The 18552-nt window shown below is 40.6% G+C and overlaps 1 protein-coding gene across 1 annotated transcript in view; it reads left to right on the top strand.

The window, feature by feature from the left end:
* The window catches only part of SNX29 (sorting nexin 29), a 393141-nt gene that overhangs the window by 321340 nt on the left and 53249 nt on the right, over positions 1-18552 (top strand). Inside the window, exon 19 of the mRNA XM_044978953.1 lies at positions 6486-6626. Coding sequence (XP_044834888.1) covers positions 6486-6626 — 141 coding nt within the window. The remainder of the gene's footprint in view (positions 1-6485; positions 6627-18552) is intronic.

The raw sequence follows: 18552 nt of genomic DNA, 5'->3' as shown, positions 1-18552 counted from the left end.
AACGTGTGTTGGAAGGGGGGAAACCTGGAGAACGGGGTATGTAACCGCAGATCGAAGTCAACAATCACTGAAACAGGCTCAGGTTCAGCTTCTCTGTAAATCAACTGGAGAGTCATAGGTTACCCTGCTCTCCGAGGAACCTAGCTTTCAAAGCCTCCCGGATGCACAGCGCTTCCCGCTGGGATCTTCTATCGGCACGGCTGTCTGGCTGAGCGTAATCAGCAGCCAGGCGATTTGCCTCAACCTCCCATCCCGCCATAAAGGTCTCCCCCTTGCTCTCACAGAGATTGTGGAGCACACAGCAAGCGGCAATAACAACGGGGATATTTTTTTCGCTGAGGTCCGAGCGAGTCAGTAAGCTCCGCCATCTCCCCTTGAGACATCCAAAAGCACACTCCACCACCATTCTGCACTTGCTCAGCCGGTAGTTGAAGAGTTCCTTCTCACTGTCCAAGGCGCCTGTATAGGGCTTCATGAGCCAGGGCATTAGCGGGTAGGCTGGGTCCCCAAGGATCACCGTAGGCATCTGCACATCCCCAACCGTTATTTTGTGGTCCGGGAAGAAAGTACCTGCCTGGAGGCGTTTAAACAGACCAGAGTTCCTGAACACACGCGCGTCATGAACCTTGCCCGGCCACCCGACGTAGATGTTGGTAAAACGTCCCCTATGGTCCACCAGTGCTTGCAGCGCCATAGAAAAGTAGCCCTTTCGGTTAATGTACTCGCTGGCCTGGTGGGCCGGTCCCAGGATAGGGATGTGAGTCCCATCTATAGGCCCACCGCAGTTTGGGAATCCCATCGCGGTGAAGCCATCTCTGACGACCTGGACGTTTCCTAGGGTCACTACCTTTGAGAGCAGTTGCTCAACGATTGCGTGGGCTACTTGAATCACAGCAAGCCCTACGGTAGATTTGCCCATGCCAAAGTGGTTCGCTACTGACCGGTAGCTGTCTGGCGTTGCAAGTTTCCAGAGGGCTATGGCCACTCGCTTCTGCACAGTCAGGGCTGCTCGCATCCGGGTGTCCTGGCGCTTCAGGGCAGGGGACAGCAAGTCACAGAGTTCAAGGAAAGTGCCCTTACGCATCCTGAAGTTTCGCAGCCACTGTGATTCATCCCAGACCTGCAGCACTATGCGGTCCCACCAGTCCGTGCTTGTTTCCCGGGCCCAGAATCGCCATTCCACACCATGAACTTGACCCATTGCCACCATGATCTCCATTGCGCGGCGTACCCTGCTATGTGAGAGGTCTGCACCACTCTGTGACTTCCTGTCCTCACCGCGCTGCCGGAGCCTCCTCGCCCGATTTCTCAGCAGCTGACTGTGGAAGAGGTGGACGATAAGGTGCGAGGAGTTGACAACGGCCATAAGTGCAGCGATGATCGCAGCGGGCTCCATGCTCGCAGTGCTGTGGCGTCCGCGCTGTAACCGACCAGAGAAGGGCACGAACAGATTTCCCGACGGCGCTTTCAGGGAGGGAGGGCGTGATTGACGGTTCAATGATGACAGTTACCCAAAACCACCCTCGACACATTTTTTCCCCCAGCAGGCATTGGGGGCTCTACCCAGCATTCCAATGGGCAGCGGGAAGTGCGGGAACTGTGGGATAGCTTCCCACAGTTCACCGCTTCCAAAGTCGACGCTGGCCCCGTTACTGTGGACTCAGACAGTTGAATTAGTGTATTTACTGTGGATACACAAATTCGACTTCATAAGGTCGATTCCACAAATTCGAATTAAGTAGATTCGAAATAGTCTTGTAGTGTAGACGTACCCTTAGACACCACAATCAGCTTCAACAGACAATTGGAGCACATCAACTTTGTACTTCTTGCTGCGAGCCACACAAGAATTTGCAATATCAGGACCAAAGCAACAAGCTTATACTCTAAAAGAAAGCACACAGGAACACAATATCAGTATAAATCCATGCATTATATTAGAATGTGATTATCGAATCTTCCGGAGTTCAACAGCGCTTAATATAGTGTGCTGCTTGACTAGAGATTTCTGGGGACAGAATCATTCTGCCCTGAGGAGCAGAATTAAGGGCCATGAACTGACTTTATTATGACAGTATTATCACAATAATTTCGATATGGCTCTAAAAACACTGCAGATATATCACCAACTGGCTGTCTGCAAAACAGGATTACAACAACAGTTAATTTAGTCACTTCTTTTCAAATCTTCAAGGCTTCAGTGCTCTTTGAGATTAGAAAATTGTAGATTAATTCTTAGTGTGTATTAATTAGAATCTGTCTTTCAAATGTGGTATATTATGGCCACAAAGGGAGGCTGCCAATCAGCCTTTGCATGAGACAGTGTTGATGGAAAATACTTCTATACTACAGACAAAAGTGCTAACTTTTTCTTTGAGAGACAGATGATAGAATGTTCAAGCAAAAATCCTTGCTCTCCAATTAAATAACCATTCTTGGAGAGAGTCTGATTTAATGTGTAAGGGGATCTTTAATTTAAAATTACTTAATGGCGTTAGTTGAGGAAACCGATTATAAGAGGAAAAAGAAACATCTGTCAGAAAACCAGTGTGAGCTGGGATACAGAGGGTCTTGGAATTGTTTTTTTAATTGACCAGTGAATAAGCCTTAGAGTTTTTAAGCATTCTAAAACACGATTTTAAAATAGCATCTGCAGTTTTACAAGTTATCTTTATCTTTTTATTTATTTATTTGTTAGATCAGAAGAGGACGATATTACATGTAATTGTTAAGTTGTAGCATTATGGTTTGTTTTTGGCACAAGAACAGACATGAATTTGAACAATGTCAATGAGAGAATGCTGAGTAATTAACTAGAGGATGGCATACTTTGTTGTTTGTATAGGCCAAGTGCATGGTGCACACAAGAGACTTATTGCATTACTACATTTCCCCATCATAAGCTCCCTGGGCGCCATCCTCCCATCTCTCTCTATTTCAAGGACTCCCAGCACACATACCCTCCATCTCTCTGTTCTGTATGCCCTTCTTCCACTATACCAGGGTCTCCTATTCCAGGAGCTCTGTGTACCCCCTCTCCCTATACTTCACCCAAATTTTTATTTCTTTTCTTTCTATCTGGCTGATAAGTATTTGAGGGTGTCAACATTCTAATCAAGAGATAAGGTGGGTGGGATAATATCTTTTATTGGGCCAACTTCTGTTGCTGAAAGACACAAGCTTTCAAGTTACACAGAGCTCTTCTTCAGGGACTATGGGCAGAGCTGAGATGGGGAGTAATGTTATGCTGGAAGGTGCTAATGCCCTCGTGCATTTCTTTTGATCTATAGACTATTACAGAACTGGTGGAAGCTGATGGGTCTACTAGCCAGATGGCAGGGACTCCATGTGTCCATCATTTTGCCCATATCGTTTTCTGACTTTGACCATAAGCAACATGGTTCTGCCCATTGATGCTTAAGGTAAAGGTAATAATTGGAGATTGGTATATCTCCTAGAACTGGAAGGGACCTCAAAAGGTCATCGAGTCCAGCCCCCTGCCTTCACTAGCAGGACCAAATTTTTGCCCCAGATCCCTAAGTGGCCCCCTCAAGGATTGAACTTACAACCCTGGGTTTAGCAGGCCAATGCTCAAACCACTGAGCTATCCCTCCCCCTTAGAACATTCCTTGAAATTTTGGAATTGATCAGATGCAGCTTTCAAAAGTTATGTTACAGCCAAACAGAGAGAAATAGCATCAAGTCAAGTGTAGGACCTTGCTTTGTTTTGACAATCATTTTCTTCTCTAGTTTAATAAAACTAAATGTTTAGAGACTAGCAGGGTCAAATTATATATGACTTCGGTCTACACCCTAGAACAATAGATTATAGTGAAAAAATGCTTTATAAAAAATCAATGTTAATGTTAGAATTGGTATCTGGTATTAATGTTAATGTTAGAATTGATATCTGGATTTTTCTTGTTTATTCTCTCTGTTATCTATGAATGATATCATTCCTGCAGCATAGCGCTTCCTCTCACCAGTACCACAGGGAGTTGCCATTCTCCTGTTGGTCTGATCAAACTTCTGCTAAGATGGGAAGGGCCACTGGACTGGGAATTAGGAGATCTGGTTTCAAATTTGCCACAGGCTTCCTGGGCAAATCACTTATTCTTTCTTTTTGTCTCAGTTTCCCCACCTGTTAAATGTAGATAAAATTCTTCTACTTCAAAGAGGTGCTTGTCTGGTGCGTAGATGCCACACTAATGCAATCATAATAAATATAAACAAACAATCAGGGAAGTGGGTTGGGAGATGCATGAGTAGACACTAGAAAAGGAATAGGATTCTTGGCAAGATATTGATATTAATGGCTTATATTTGCTGTATGAAAGTTATTGAGAAATGACCATTTGTTTATTTTTTTAAAATTTGGTTCAAATAACTTGTGCTAGTTTCTGTTATATAGAATATTCATTTTTGATAGATTATTTCATGATATTGAAGACCTTTCCTACTCCACTGGCACAATTTGAAGTCACCAGTTCCTCAAAGTGGCTGTCAGTGTTATCATAGCATCTGTTTTAGTGTTGTTGCTTGTTTAGTAGTCAGAAATTAGGCTGAATTCGTAATTAAAGGCAGGCGATGAAATCCTGCCCGCACTGAAGTCAATGGCAAAACTCCCATTGACTTCAGTAGGGTCAGGATTTCAACCCAACGTGTACCAGGCTGCTTGATTTGGTGATGTATAGTAGTAAATCAACTATAGAGACTTTTTGTTCTCCACCCTTCTATACTCACGTTTTGTAATTCATTTGCCTAACAGTAGCCATCTGCATGCCTTATGGGCACTAAACTAAAACAAGCTTAACCAATCTTTTTAACATTTAGGGCTTATTTTCTTTGATTTCCCAAGTGAGTTGAGATTAATGGTCTTGAAATATCTTGGCTTCTGAATAGTATTCCCTGTTGAGATAATAAAGTTGTAAATGCTTGTACTAAAGCAGGAACTTTAATATGCCTTTCAGACTCTATTATATGATTGTCAATAAATTCAATATGACACAGGGCTCTTAGTGTCAGTTCTTCATACCTTACAATCTCAAAGAAATCAATATCTGTTTTCTTCAAAGAACAAGTAAAATCTTTAAAGACGTATACAACACATGAATCTGGTTTTGCAGTCTTTAAAATGTTCAGTTACAGTGTATTAGACTCCTTAATTACTTAACTACAGGTTACACCTTACCAGGTAACATAGAATTGCATGGTTCACCAAATTACAATTTTCTCTGTAGTTGAGTAGTAAAAATAGGATTTCTATATTAAAATAATTTAGGTATACGTTGTTTTATAAGGAGCCTGAAAAATTCTGAATAATGGTTATATATGCCAAAGGAATATATTTTAAACATAGTGATTAAAGAAAGGTGGGGAAAGAGCTGAGCATATAAAAAGTATTTAAAAATGCAGTTCTTACCACAGTGCATCAAATGTTTGCATATATGGAAATGTTTCCTATCACTGGCATTGATATCCTTCATTTAAATCTAATTTTTTTACATTAAGATTTCTAATATATTGTGCCTTAATTATATAGTATGTCTTAGAATCATCTAGTTTTCACTAATTCAGTAAGGTACTTTAAACACATGCTTAGTGCCACTGGTGTTGGGTCCTGAGTTCATTGTGGAGTTTCTGGGTTTTAGAGCCATGCCTTTCCTGCTCCCTCAATAAGGTTAAAACCCCTTTTCCCAATAGAGAACATAGTTCCAGAGCCATTAATTAATTTTCAGAGTTTTGTGAGCATGTTTTCCTTCTCTATGGTTTTTCCCTCTGGGAGGAGAACATTTAGCACATTATTGGTAGTACCCTCATGAAAGTAATTGAGCTGTGGCAAAAACATTCAGTTTGTGAAATTATATTACACGTCCTGTGCAAAAAAAAAAAAAGAGAGAGAAAATTGCCTCTATTTTCCAAATAATAAGATTTCAGTAGTTTATACTCCAGTATTTTATAATACATGTTGACTTCTTAAAAAAAACATTCATTTGTGAAGGATGTGGTTTGCTTCAGCATAATGATGATGAGTAAATAAAGTTTGTGACTTAAGAATTATGTCTAGAAATTCATGTGTGAAGTTGGAAAACTATTAAATGTACAGAAATCAATGTAAAGTATATCAGATTAAGTTTTTCTTTGTGCACTGGTCAGCAGAACCTGCTGAAAACCATGGCAACAGGAAGCATTAGCAGCTATCTTACTACAAAATTGCAGCCCCGTCTTGTAATAATGAGCAAGTTAATGTATGTCACCACTGAATCCAATAAAAGAAAATTAGATTAATGGCCTGTTGAACAGACATAACTACAATCGATGACTGTTTGCAGTTGGATGTAGTTGTAGGTAAATAGTCCTAAAACTACTGAGAATGTTATGTCATAAAGGTGAAGGTAGTTGACAAACAGTACTTTTAACAAAGAGAGACAAAATGAATGTAATGATTGCCTTTAAAATTGAACTTTTCTTGTCTACACTTGCAGGTATATATCAGAATAAAAGATGATGAATGGAATGTTTATCGAAGATATGCAGAATTCAGAAGCTTGCACCACAAGCTACAGAATAAATACCACCAAGTAAGGACCTTTAACTTCCCACCAAAAAAAGCCATTGGAAACAAGGTAAAGGAAAGCATAGTCTCGACATTTATTAATATTGTGAAATTAAGTACTGAATGCATTAAAGTGAAAGTTATAATCAGAAATTTAATCCTAATAAAATAGAGCACAAATGCAGGTGAGTATATCAATTATATTTGATGTAGCTGTGAATGATGTATCTCTGAAATGCACAATACAAACCATAATTTTCCCAGTTGAGAAACGAGAAACAAATCACAGGGAATTGAATACTTGAGCTATATATTCCTGTTAGTTATTTAATGCAAACAGTGCTTCATAATTAACCTTTTAATGTGTTAAACTAATTCCCGATTTAAGACTATTAGAGGATTAGTAAAAACAAGCAGTGATTTCTATTTCTTACAGATCTATGCAGGTGATAGGGTAGGTTTTCAGAGACATATGTCTAAAAGGCATTGTATATGTAGGAGGTTTTCAGGTATGTGCAATTAAATATTTCAATGTATAAATGAAATGATGGTGGAGTCTTTAATCTATATTTTGACCAAGGTTTGATATACAAATCTGTGCAGGAAATCTGAACTAAATCAAATACTGGTAACTTTACAATTAGTCGTTCCTATTAATTTATTCATCTGTAATAGGTCTTAGATTAATCAATTTCTCAGTATTCTCAGAAGTTATACCAAGTAAATTATTTACAGATAGAAAATTCAGATTATCCTATGCAGTCAATGTGGTCTCTAGTTGTTTTGTTTTTAAATATTCGATGTTTGCTGTTGCCCTTTGGAGGGATACAGAAATAAAACACAAGATTTTGGTAAATGGATTAAAGATCAAGGTTGCAATTTTATTGAAATGTCTCAAGCTTCAGTTATGGCCAACAGCTAGTAATGCACGTAGTCCTAATAACCAATAGCCACAAGGATGCCTATCAGATGTTTTCAACAATGGTATGATGAAGCAGACAGGATGCAACTCCCAAACCATACCAGTGTCGAGGTGGAAGATGTACTTGTGTGAAGGGATCTATACATAAGACCTGTACATAAGTCCCTCATCCCTTAAGGCTCTTAGCACAGCTGTTTCATGACCTGAGTCCAAGATTTAAGAAAAGAGGCCAAGGTAATCAACTCTTAGAATAAGAGACTCCTGTCTATCAAGTGAAGTTAATAACAAATGTCCTAGGCAATGTGGACCCAAGTACAGTATTTGCAGTGGCTTTATCAAGGAATCATAGACTTAAGGTCAGAAGGGACCACTATGAGGTCCCTTGGGGGTTGGACTAGATGACCTCCTGAGGTCCCTTCCAACCCTGAGATTCTATGATTCTATGATTCTATGATCATCTAGTCTGACCTCCTGCACAAGGCAGGCCACAGAATCTCACCCACCCACTCCTATATCAAACTTCTAACCTATGTCTGAGCTACTGAAGTCCTCAAATCATGGTTTAAAGGCAAGGTGCAGAGAATCCTCCAGCAAGTGACCCCTGCCCCATGCTGCAGAGGGAGGCGAAAAACCCCCAGGGCCTCTGCCAATCTGCCCTGGAGGAAAATTCCTTCCCGACCCCAAATATGGCGATCAGCTAAACCCTGAGCAAGTGGGCAGGACTCACCAGCCAGACACCCAGGAAAGAATTCTCTGTAGTAACTCAGATCCACCCCATCTAACATCCCATCACAGGCCATTGGGCATATTTACCGCTAATAGTCAAAGATCAATTAATTGCCAAAATTAGGCTATACCATCCCCTCTATAAATTTATCAATCTTAGTCTTGAAGCCAGATATGTCTTTTGCCCCACTGCTCTCCTTGTAAGGCTGTTCCAGAACTTCACTCCTCTGATGGTTAGAAACCTTCATCTAATTTCAAGTCTAAACTTCCTGATGGCCAGTTTGTGTCCACATTGGTACTGAGCTTAAATAATTCCTCTTCCTCCCTGGTATTTATCCCTCTGATATATTTATAGAGAGCAATCATATCTCCCCTCAGCCTTCTTTTGGTTAGGCTAAACAAGCCAAGCTCTTTGAGTTTCAGGTTTTCCATTCCTTGGATCATCCTAGTAGCCCTTCTCTGTACCTGTTCCAGTTTGAATTCATCCTTCTTAAGCATGGGAGACCAGATCTGCACACAGTATTTCACATGAGGTCTCACCAGTGCCTTGTATAACGGTACTAACGCCTCCTTATCTCTACTGGAAATACCTTGCCTGATGCATCCCAAGACCGCATTAGCTTTTTTCAGGGCAATATCACATTGACAGCTCATAGTCATCTTATAATCAACCAATACTCCGAGGTCCTTCTCCTCCTCTGTTACTTCCAACTGATGTGTCCCCAGCTTATAACAAAACTTCTTGTTATTAATCGCTAAATGCATGACCTTGCACTTTTCACTATTAAATTTCATCCTATTACTATTACTCCAGTTTACAAGGTCATCCAGATCTTCCTGTATGATATCCTGGTCCTTCTCTGTATTGGCAATACCTCCCAGCTTTGTGTCATCTGCAAACTTTATTAGCACATTCCCACTTTTTATGTCAAGGTCAGTAATAAAAAGATTAAATAATATTGGTCCCAAAACTGATCCCTGAGGAACTCCACTAGTAAGCTCCCTCCAGCCTGACAGTTCACCTTTCAGTATGACCTGTTGTAGTCTCCCCTTTAACCAGTTCCTTATCCAGCTTTCAGTTTTCACATTGATCCCCATCTTTTCCAATTTAGCTAATAATTCCCCATGTGGAACCATATCAAATGCCTTACTGAAATTGAGGTAAATTAGATCCACTGCATTTCCTTTGTCTAAAAGATCTGTTACCTTCTTAAAGAAGGAGATCAGGCTGGTTTGGCATGATGTACCTTTTGTAAAACCGTGTTGTATTTTGTCCCAGTTACCATTGACCTCAATGTCCTTAACTACTTTCTCCTTCAATTTTTTTCCAAGACCTTGCATACTAGAGATGTCAAACTAACAGGCCTGTAGTTAACCGGATCACTTTTTTTTCCTTTCTTAAAAATAGGAACTTTATTCTAATAACAGCTTCTAGCATACAGCTCTTAATGTCTCCTTGTAGTAAACCATGTGTAAACAATGAGCCCTCCCTACACATGGACACCCATGTCCTCACCCAGGGATGCCCATTTCAGTGTGCTCCAGGGGGAAGGCTGAAAGAAAAGAAAACTAGCTTGGTTAGTACGCTACAAGAAAATTTTCCTTCCTGACCTCCAATACTGTTATGAGAGTCTCCTTATAATCATGTGAGTGCTCATCTCCCCCAGCAGCCCACTTAGAGCGGTCAGATAGTAAGTGTGAAAAACTGGGACAGGGGAGGGGTAATAGGTTGCTTAGGTAAGACAAAGCCTCTAGTATTGGGACGGTCCCTACAATATTGGGACATCTGGTCACCCTAAGCCCACCCCAGGGTATATCAAGCCATTTAGCCCCTCTCAGCATGTTGGCAGAACTATGTGAGATCATGCACTAGTATGGACTGCTGACACTTTCTTATTTTGAGCTCCCAGGGTTTCTGAAAAAGCTGGCCCATCACCAGGACAACTAAGGGTGAGATACTCACCACCTCTCTGTGCAGTGTGACGAGGCTAGAGTGATATAAAGGTGCTCTTAAAATCCTGGATCCAGCTGACGTGAGAATTTCTGTGGTACAGGAACTGAGGAAAACAGTCATAGGCTATTTTTTGAGGATTCCCTGGCAGACCCCAGCATAGGAGGGGTGTTGGAGGTAGGAGGAATGTGTCAGGGTGGGGTCACAGCAAGTAGCACTGTACAGATTCTGGGCAGCACCTCTTCCTATCAGTTTTGCGGGTTGGGGACAAGTGGGGGCAAGCTGCAGGTGGGGACAGCCTGCAATAGCTTAGACAACCCTGATGAGCTGCATAACTTATGTTGGGGCCTACTTTAGCCACCAGGAGCAGCCCAGAATTGGGAAGATGTAAAAGCTACCGTGTGTGTGTGTGTGTGTGTGTTGCTAACCTTGTTTCTTCTCCTCCCCACCATTTGTAATGAAACAAACAATAAATTGCTGAGTTGACATGGGGAATCGGAGAAAAGACCAGGTACAAGCAGCTTCTCCTGCACACATTGTGGCATCATCCTCCAGTCATGGAAAGTGTGATTCTTATGGGTTTAGGAATCCTCATTAAACTTTCTAATGACAACCAGACCATGCAAATAAGGGAGTTATGTATAACCTTTATCTTCAGCACCTCCAAATACATTTACTGTCCAGTTATTAAATAAGTCCTAAAGTCACTAAAAATAAAACCATGCAAACCAAAATGGAAACAAAAGCAAAAATACACTTCTTGAAAGCTGAATGTATATTTAAGGAGGAAACCTTTACTACTTTTTATGTTCCACCCTACAAATAGGTACTGCTACTATATTTGTTTATATTAATCCCTGACCCATCAATGTAAACTGTAAACAATTTCCATATACATTCCACAGATTTCCTATGTCTTTAACTAGTCATTTAGTCTCTCTGTGCCTCAGTGTCTCATCTGTAAAATGGGAATTACGGCACTTCCATTAAAGATTGTGAGTCATTCAGATACTGCAATAATGGGGTCCATATATGTACTTTAGATAGATATATTCAGATAATTATCTCCCATCCTGTACTTTTAAAAACGGTTCTCTCAAGTGTGGCAGTCTGAGTAAGGCTTGCTGTTCATTTTGACTCTTTTGGGGAACTCTTTTGGAAGCTATATAATTATTCTCTTCATGACCATTAATGTGTTCTGCATCTAAGTTGCTTTTTTCAAATGGAAGTACCCTTCAGATCAGAAGTACCATTTCATATGCATTGTGGCCTATTTATGTACATTTATAATTCATAATTTCAACAGAGTCTATTTGCTCTGCTTTCATCATATTTACCGGTAGCTACTGTATACTTGCAACTTTGTATAATGACTTTAATAATTCATAGATTTTAAGGAGAGAATGGATCATTATATCACCTAGTCCAGGGGTTCTCAAACTTCATTGCACCGTGACCCCCTTCTGACAACAAAAATTACTACATGATGCCAGGAGCAGGGACCAGAGCTTGAGCCCGCTCGAGTCCTGCCACCCTGGCCGAAGCTCAAGGGTTTCAGACCCAGGCGGAGTGCCTATCACCCGAGCCCTGCCACCCAGGGCTGAAGCCCTCAGGCAGTGGGGCTCGGGCTTCAGCTTTGGCCCCGGCAAGTCTAATGCCATCCCTGGCGACCCCATTAAAACAGGGTCGTGACCCACTTTGGGGTCCCGACCCACAGTTTGAGAACCGCTGATCTAGTCTGACATCCTGTATAATATAAACTAATCTGGTTACAAAATGACCAGTTGTAGTCTCTCATTTATATAATCAATCCAATATGTAGTGTCAGCTAGGTAGATATTTTTTTTAATTACTAAAGAATCTAAATATGTCTCTCATTACTCGATTTTTAAGAATTGTAGGAGAAGAGTGCTATTCTTGATATAGTCGTCACTCTAAACTTATAATTTTCCTATCTAGTGGTAATTGTTCTTTGATCCCATTTCTTTTTGGCAGAGTAAGATATCATTGCTTCTCTTAAGTACACTGATTGTTGCCCAGAGCAGATCTGGAGAATTCTTAAAACATACTTTATTATCATAGACAGATTGAGTGTTAGAGGTTAGATATTCAGCAAGGTCAAGAATCTGATGGGCATATTTTAATAATAGCATATCTTATGGATGCAAAGTTATTCTAATAGCCACTATACTGGTGCATGTTTTGATGCCAATTTGTTAATGTTTAACTGTGTAAAACTGAAGTTAAAAAAGATTGATGGAAATAAGAAAAGCATATTTCCTTGTTCTATAGGCTTAGGAAATGCTAACTGATGGGTGGGCTGTTCACATCAAATATTGTCTTTGTGCTCAGTTGCAGCTTCAGTAGAGATAGGGGGAATGAACTGCAGTTATCTGTCTAGTGTTGATCAAGCAATTACCAAAATATTTTGATTAATCCCAGGCTCATGAAATATTTTTGCATAAAATCTACAGGGCACAACATTAGTTCAGGAACAATACATAAGAACAATACAATATATTTCCTGTAATTACAGACATGCATAATTTTTATAGTAACTGTTGGGGAGGAGAATTGTTTTCTTTTTCTAGAGTCAAAAGATGAAAGCCACATTGAGCTAACCCGTCCACCAATGTAATGTACACCATCATATGCCAGCAATGCCCCTCTGCTATGTACATCGGCCAAACTGGACAGTCTCTACAGAAAAGGATAAATGGACACAAATCAGATATTAGGAATGGCAATATACAAAAACACTTGTAGGAGAACACTTCAACCTCCCTGGCCACACAATAGCAGATCTTAAGGTGGCCATCCTGCAGCAAAAAAACGTCAGGACCAGACTTCAAAGGGAAACTGCTGAGCTTCAGTTCATCTGCAAATTTGACACCATCAGCTCAGGATTAAACAAAGACTGTGAATGGCTTGCCAACTACAGAACCAGTTTCTCCTCCCTTGGTTTTCACACCTCAACTGCTAGAACAGGGCCTCATCCTCCCTGATTGAACTAACCTCTTTATCTCTAGCTTGCTTCTTGCTTGCATATATATACCTGCCCCTGGAAATTTCCACTACTTGCATCCGACGAAGTGGGTATTCACCCACGAAAGCTCATGCTGCAAAATGTCTGTTAGTCTATAAGGTGCCACAGGATTCTTTGCTGCTTTTACAGATCCAGACTAACATGGCTACCCCTCTGATACTTCACATTTTGATATATCTCCTATAGTAGACCATTGAGCAATGCCTTCATCAATTTTAGTATCAACAGTTATCAGGGCTTTTATCTTTTTTGCATTCATGCACGTGTTATACCATTAGCCCTTCATCAATTGTCTTCAAGGAAATGTTAAACCTATCCTACTGCACAGATATAATGATGGAAAAAGAAAGCAAAAATATTAAGCAAAATATTTACCAGTGGATACCTGTTCCTTTATATATAGTCCTTCTGAAACCATCTATTTTACCATCTATTTTACCATAATACCAGCATATTTGCCAATAATGTAATCTGTTGTAGCTGTGATAGATATCTACCTTGGAAGGATGAATGCAGTTGTTGTGCATTCATGATATTAAGTAATTTTAAACAGCAGGAAAATAAATAAGAGAAGATGGTTTATATTTTCTCCAGAATCTTTAGTGGGGACTAAGATTTCAGTGGATTTGGATCCCGAAAGTTCAAAAAGTTACAATTTCAGCTCATAGAATCAGTAGTTTCCAAAAATTAGCAAGCGAGCCACCTATTCACTACTAATTTTTATACAAATTCGATATTCATCCAACACTTTCACTGATGTCTACATATCTACCTTAATGATATGTAAACCCACTGTCATTTTCCCTACTCTCATATCAGATCCCATAAAGTCTTACACTGAGTTACAATGAGAAAATGACTACCAATTGCTCTAGGATGTTGGGTCAGGGCCTGAGAACAGGTTATAGTGCTGAGGTGATATCACGGTATCTGCCAGCCAGTGGCGGGTTTGGTATTTTTGGTCAGTGGTGGTATCTCTGTCTCTGTGTCACCCGTATAGCATCATCTTACCTGCTGCACCTTCTGCTGTATTCTGCAGAACTCCCCATCATCACACATTTGTTTATTTCCACAGAATAGTGTATAGTAGTATTCCTGCCATTTAGATTCAGTTCTCTGTGCACTTATACAGTGTGGATCACCTTTAAGGTTATTGCACATTTTTGTGTGAGCTTAGACTTTTTGTGCAGTAGAATGGTTATATTGTGTAGATAATAATTCTATAAACATAAGTAGAGCCCTGCGCGGCTACAAAATTTGTATCCACATCCGATCTGCAAAAATTGTCTGCAGACATCCGTAGATGCAGATATCTGTGGATTTGCAGGGCTCAGCAGTGATGCAGGGCTGTGCCAACCCCTCCTCTCCAATGCCCCCCCACTTCTCCCCAGAGATCTCATACCTTGCCGCCTGCCCCCTTCCCCTGCTGTACCTCCTTCCCTGGCCGGGCAGGGAAGCTACAATCCTGGGCTCTTGTGTGCAGTGCTGCCCTCCCAGTGGAGGACTCAGACACCTCTACGCCGCAATGACGGCTCTAACACACTCAGTGCTTGGCTTACTGCACAGGAGCACACCGTCCCACTCCCTTCTGGGAGTTGTAGTTTAACTTTTTCATGTGAGCAAGTTGGGGACTACAACTCCCAGAATTCCTAGCAGGCTATTGCCACATATCGCAGCCCTCTGCTGCATGATTCAGAGCCCTGAGCTGGAGCCTGAGGGCTGGGCTGGGTGACACCTGCTCCGTTCTACTGCTACTCTGGTGAGTGTGTGCTGCAGAGCCCTGTGGGGATACAAATTTTGTATCTGCATCCGAGCCACGATCCACAAAAATGGTCCATGGATATAAAGCGTATATCCACGGATTTGCAGGGCTCTAACCATAAGCACATGTTCAGTTTTTATTTTCATTTAACTAAATCAGACCTTTTGGTGGCATGTTTTTGAACAACAGTATAAGTAGCCTCATAGGAAGCATTACACCCAATGGATGATTGAAAGATGGGGAGATGCCATTGAGCTACCTTCCTATGCCAGAGGGAGTTGGATATCATGGGACAGTAATTTCCATAGGATTGTGTCTATGTCTTGGAATAATGCAGGTCCATCTGAGCCTTGGGATTAGGTGGTCCAATCTAGGTTTTAGAGAATTAGTAATGTAATGAGTAATGCAAGAGGAAAAAGCAGGTGATGATTCTGGGCCATATGGTTCCCTTCCTTTTCAGTTGCTACTAGAACATGTGGCCTTTCGAGTGTACAGAATTATTACAATAAAAGTTGTTGCTCTTAGGTCAGAATTATGGCGGGGGACAGAGTCCTCCCATAGTTAAAGTTACAGCTAGCTTCTGATTTCCTGTTTGTCTTCTGCAAGGCTCTTATTGCCATCTGCACTTAGTATCAACTCTGGGGGGTTATTGCTCTCAATTTCATAAAGATGAAGTGTGAATTCACATAAACTATTAAACTGGGTTATTTTGCTCCTTGAAAACTTGTCAGATGACAAGAATCAGCAAAAATCCTTTGGCTGTCTTATAGTATGTTACTTATGAGAAATGCATTCAGAGCCCTTCTTCCCAAAATTGAGATATTTGGCGATCACTTTCAGCAGTGTTTTTCTCACTGTTCCTCCTGGAGCCGCTGGGCCTTTTCTCTGTCCTGCTGTTAGTCACACCTCTCAAATTTAGTGCAACTCCAGGGACACTTACTGGATTCTGTCCGAAAAGAATGATACCAAAATGTTCTCTGAAATGGCCTAGATCTACTAGTGCAGAAAGTCACAAAATGCTATCCAGCATATCTCTATAGAGAGTACTAGAGCACCGAAGAGTGAACCTGCCAAGAAGACAATCATGTGGAACAGTATATGGAGTGCTATTAACTCCCCAACCTACTGTAATAGAGACATGAGAGAACGCAGGTACAAGTTCAAAGAGACCTGAAGCTTTGCCACAAAGAAAATGGGGAAAGAGAATAGTGTTGCAACTGAATAAAAATAGAGACTAATTCCAGGAAATCAGATGTCTGTAATTTTGACACTGCTAAAATTGTATACAATGGCAATGATTTGTGAAAGGTAAAAATATTTAACAATTGTAAAACAGTAAGATTTAGAATACAGTGTATTATTTGGTACGATTATTGTTTGCTGTGCACTTGTTCCTTCCATTTGTTTATTTCTAGAATAAATTGTGTCCCGTGTTCATGGTCTCTTCAAAATCACATATCTACAATTAGAATTTAGTCTTAACACTTTTAAATGGGGAAACATCAGTCTATTGTATAGGCATTTATGATAGTGCCTAATATATATATAATTTGTCCTCATTCCACCTGACATCATAATCCATCACAAATTAGTATAAAGAAGAGAACAAAGAGAAAAAAAGGAAGATTCCTTATGGGTAAGTAATGTTGCTTTTACATTGCAGAGAAGACAGTCGACTTGATTTCAGTTTGTGACCTTGTTTTACAGTACTCAGGTACCACATTTTAAATATATTAAATTAAAACTAATGTAATGCAATGAAAAACTTACTCATCCCATCCAAAGTTTTTTATTTAAACCAGAACTACATTGAGTTATTTATACACACAAATTGATAGAGAATTGTGATCATAGCAGTACATTTAAAACTTTGCTATAACAAATGTTTCTTTTTACACATCGGAACGTCACATAGAATACTTGCTATCAGTGATCTTTCTGAGCTGAGAACAAATGGATGTCAGAAAACTTTCAGTGATATAATCCTTACTAGGATAAGCAGAATTTCTTCACAATATCTGTCTTGCATTGCAGAGGAGAGTAAGAATGGGAAAAGACCAAGGCAGTTCTTCTTGTTCTCTTTCCTTGTTTTGTGCTTTGACTCTGACAGGGGAGATGTTTTTTCTTAGTGATTCTATTCAATATACATCCATCTCACACCTGACACTTTCCATGCAGTGAGCTATGGGTCATTTCATGTAACGTTAAAGGAGCTGAACTGCATTGTGAATACTTGAACAGTCTGCTCCTATACCTTTTTAAGACATGTCTTATACCAATATTGGTCATGATTTGCTATCAATTTACTTAAGATCTGCTTTTATCTACAAACACATACAAAGTGATTTCTTACTTCTAACAATGTTTTTTTCATATTTGAAACATCATAGTCTTTCAGTCAGTCTGCTGATACCTTGAATATATTCCATTTATGCTTTTAACTTTGCCTGCACTCTCTGCATAATTCAGCTCCAGTACTCCCTTCCAGTCAATTTCCTAATGTCCAAAGGATCGGGGTTCTCCTCCTGTGTTCTATAGGGAGGGCCTGGGGAATGTGGCCCCCTCATGGTGCTCCCCATACTTGGAGAGGGTCATGGGGAATGACTCTTTCCCCATTTGCCTTTCAACCTCCTGATGCTCCCTAGGTCTCACAATGGGATGAACTTCACTACTACCTCTGACCTGGGAAGCCTTTGGGTGCTCAGCAAGGCTTCATCCTCCTCAATGGTCTTAATAGGCCTCTTGGCAATCACTCCAGATACTTAAAAGTCTCCTCAGTCCCAAATGAATCAAATTGGCTTCTGAATCCTAAATAAGCCAAATGAGACTTTTAGGGAGTTGGAAGAGGCTCCAGATAAATGGCTTAAAGTTGAGGGCGGGGAGAAGTGAACAACTCCTATGACCCTAATGCTTGTGGGGAATGGATCTTTTAAGTCTCAAGAGGGGGACTGATGAGCATTTAAGACTTTGGATTTTCTCCCCTCATGGAGACCCCATGTAATTTTGTGGCTTCACCCACAGCTGTGGTAGGGTACTCCGCTCCAAAGCAGGTCTTCACTTACTGTTCATTTACTAAGGCTTGTGGGGAGAGACCCTCTGCTCTCTCTCTCTCTGCTCTCCCTCCCCCAGATCTCTTAGGATTTTCAAGTGCAGGACTTCCTTTCTTTGGGTCTCCGGATCTTATCTACCAATTTTGAGGCCAGTGATATGTGTGTTTGTTCGTTGCCTACTTTAGAGTGGAAAGGGCAAAACTGTGCTTATAAGTTTCTACTCACAATGGAATGACTACTGCCACTCCACTGCAATATGATGTGCGTGCACATCAAATGCCAGACTATATGCATTTTGAAAAGAATGAGGGTATTTTATATAATCTTTTGTAGAATAGAGTTGGAAGGGTACTCTAGTCCATTCACCTGCACCTTGAACTGGATTGATTTATTTAATAGTTAATCCTCCCTGATCCGTCTCAAGTTTGTCTTAAATTACTGCATTGATGGCATTTCCACAACCTCTGGGATCTTGCCCATTGCCTAATAGTTCTTATGTCTGATAGTTTTCCTTAATATATAGCTTCTATTTTTTCTGT

The sequence above is a fragment of the Mauremys mutica genome, chromosome 11 (assembly GCF_020497125.1).
Source record: "Mauremys mutica isolate MM-2020 ecotype Southern chromosome 11, ASM2049712v1, whole genome shotgun sequence".
Classification (NCBI taxonomy): Eukaryota; Metazoa; Chordata; order Testudines; family Geoemydidae; genus Mauremys; species Mauremys mutica.
The sequence above is the reverse complement of the archived record's forward strand: the minus strand, read 5'-3'. Positions and strand labels throughout refer to the sequence as shown.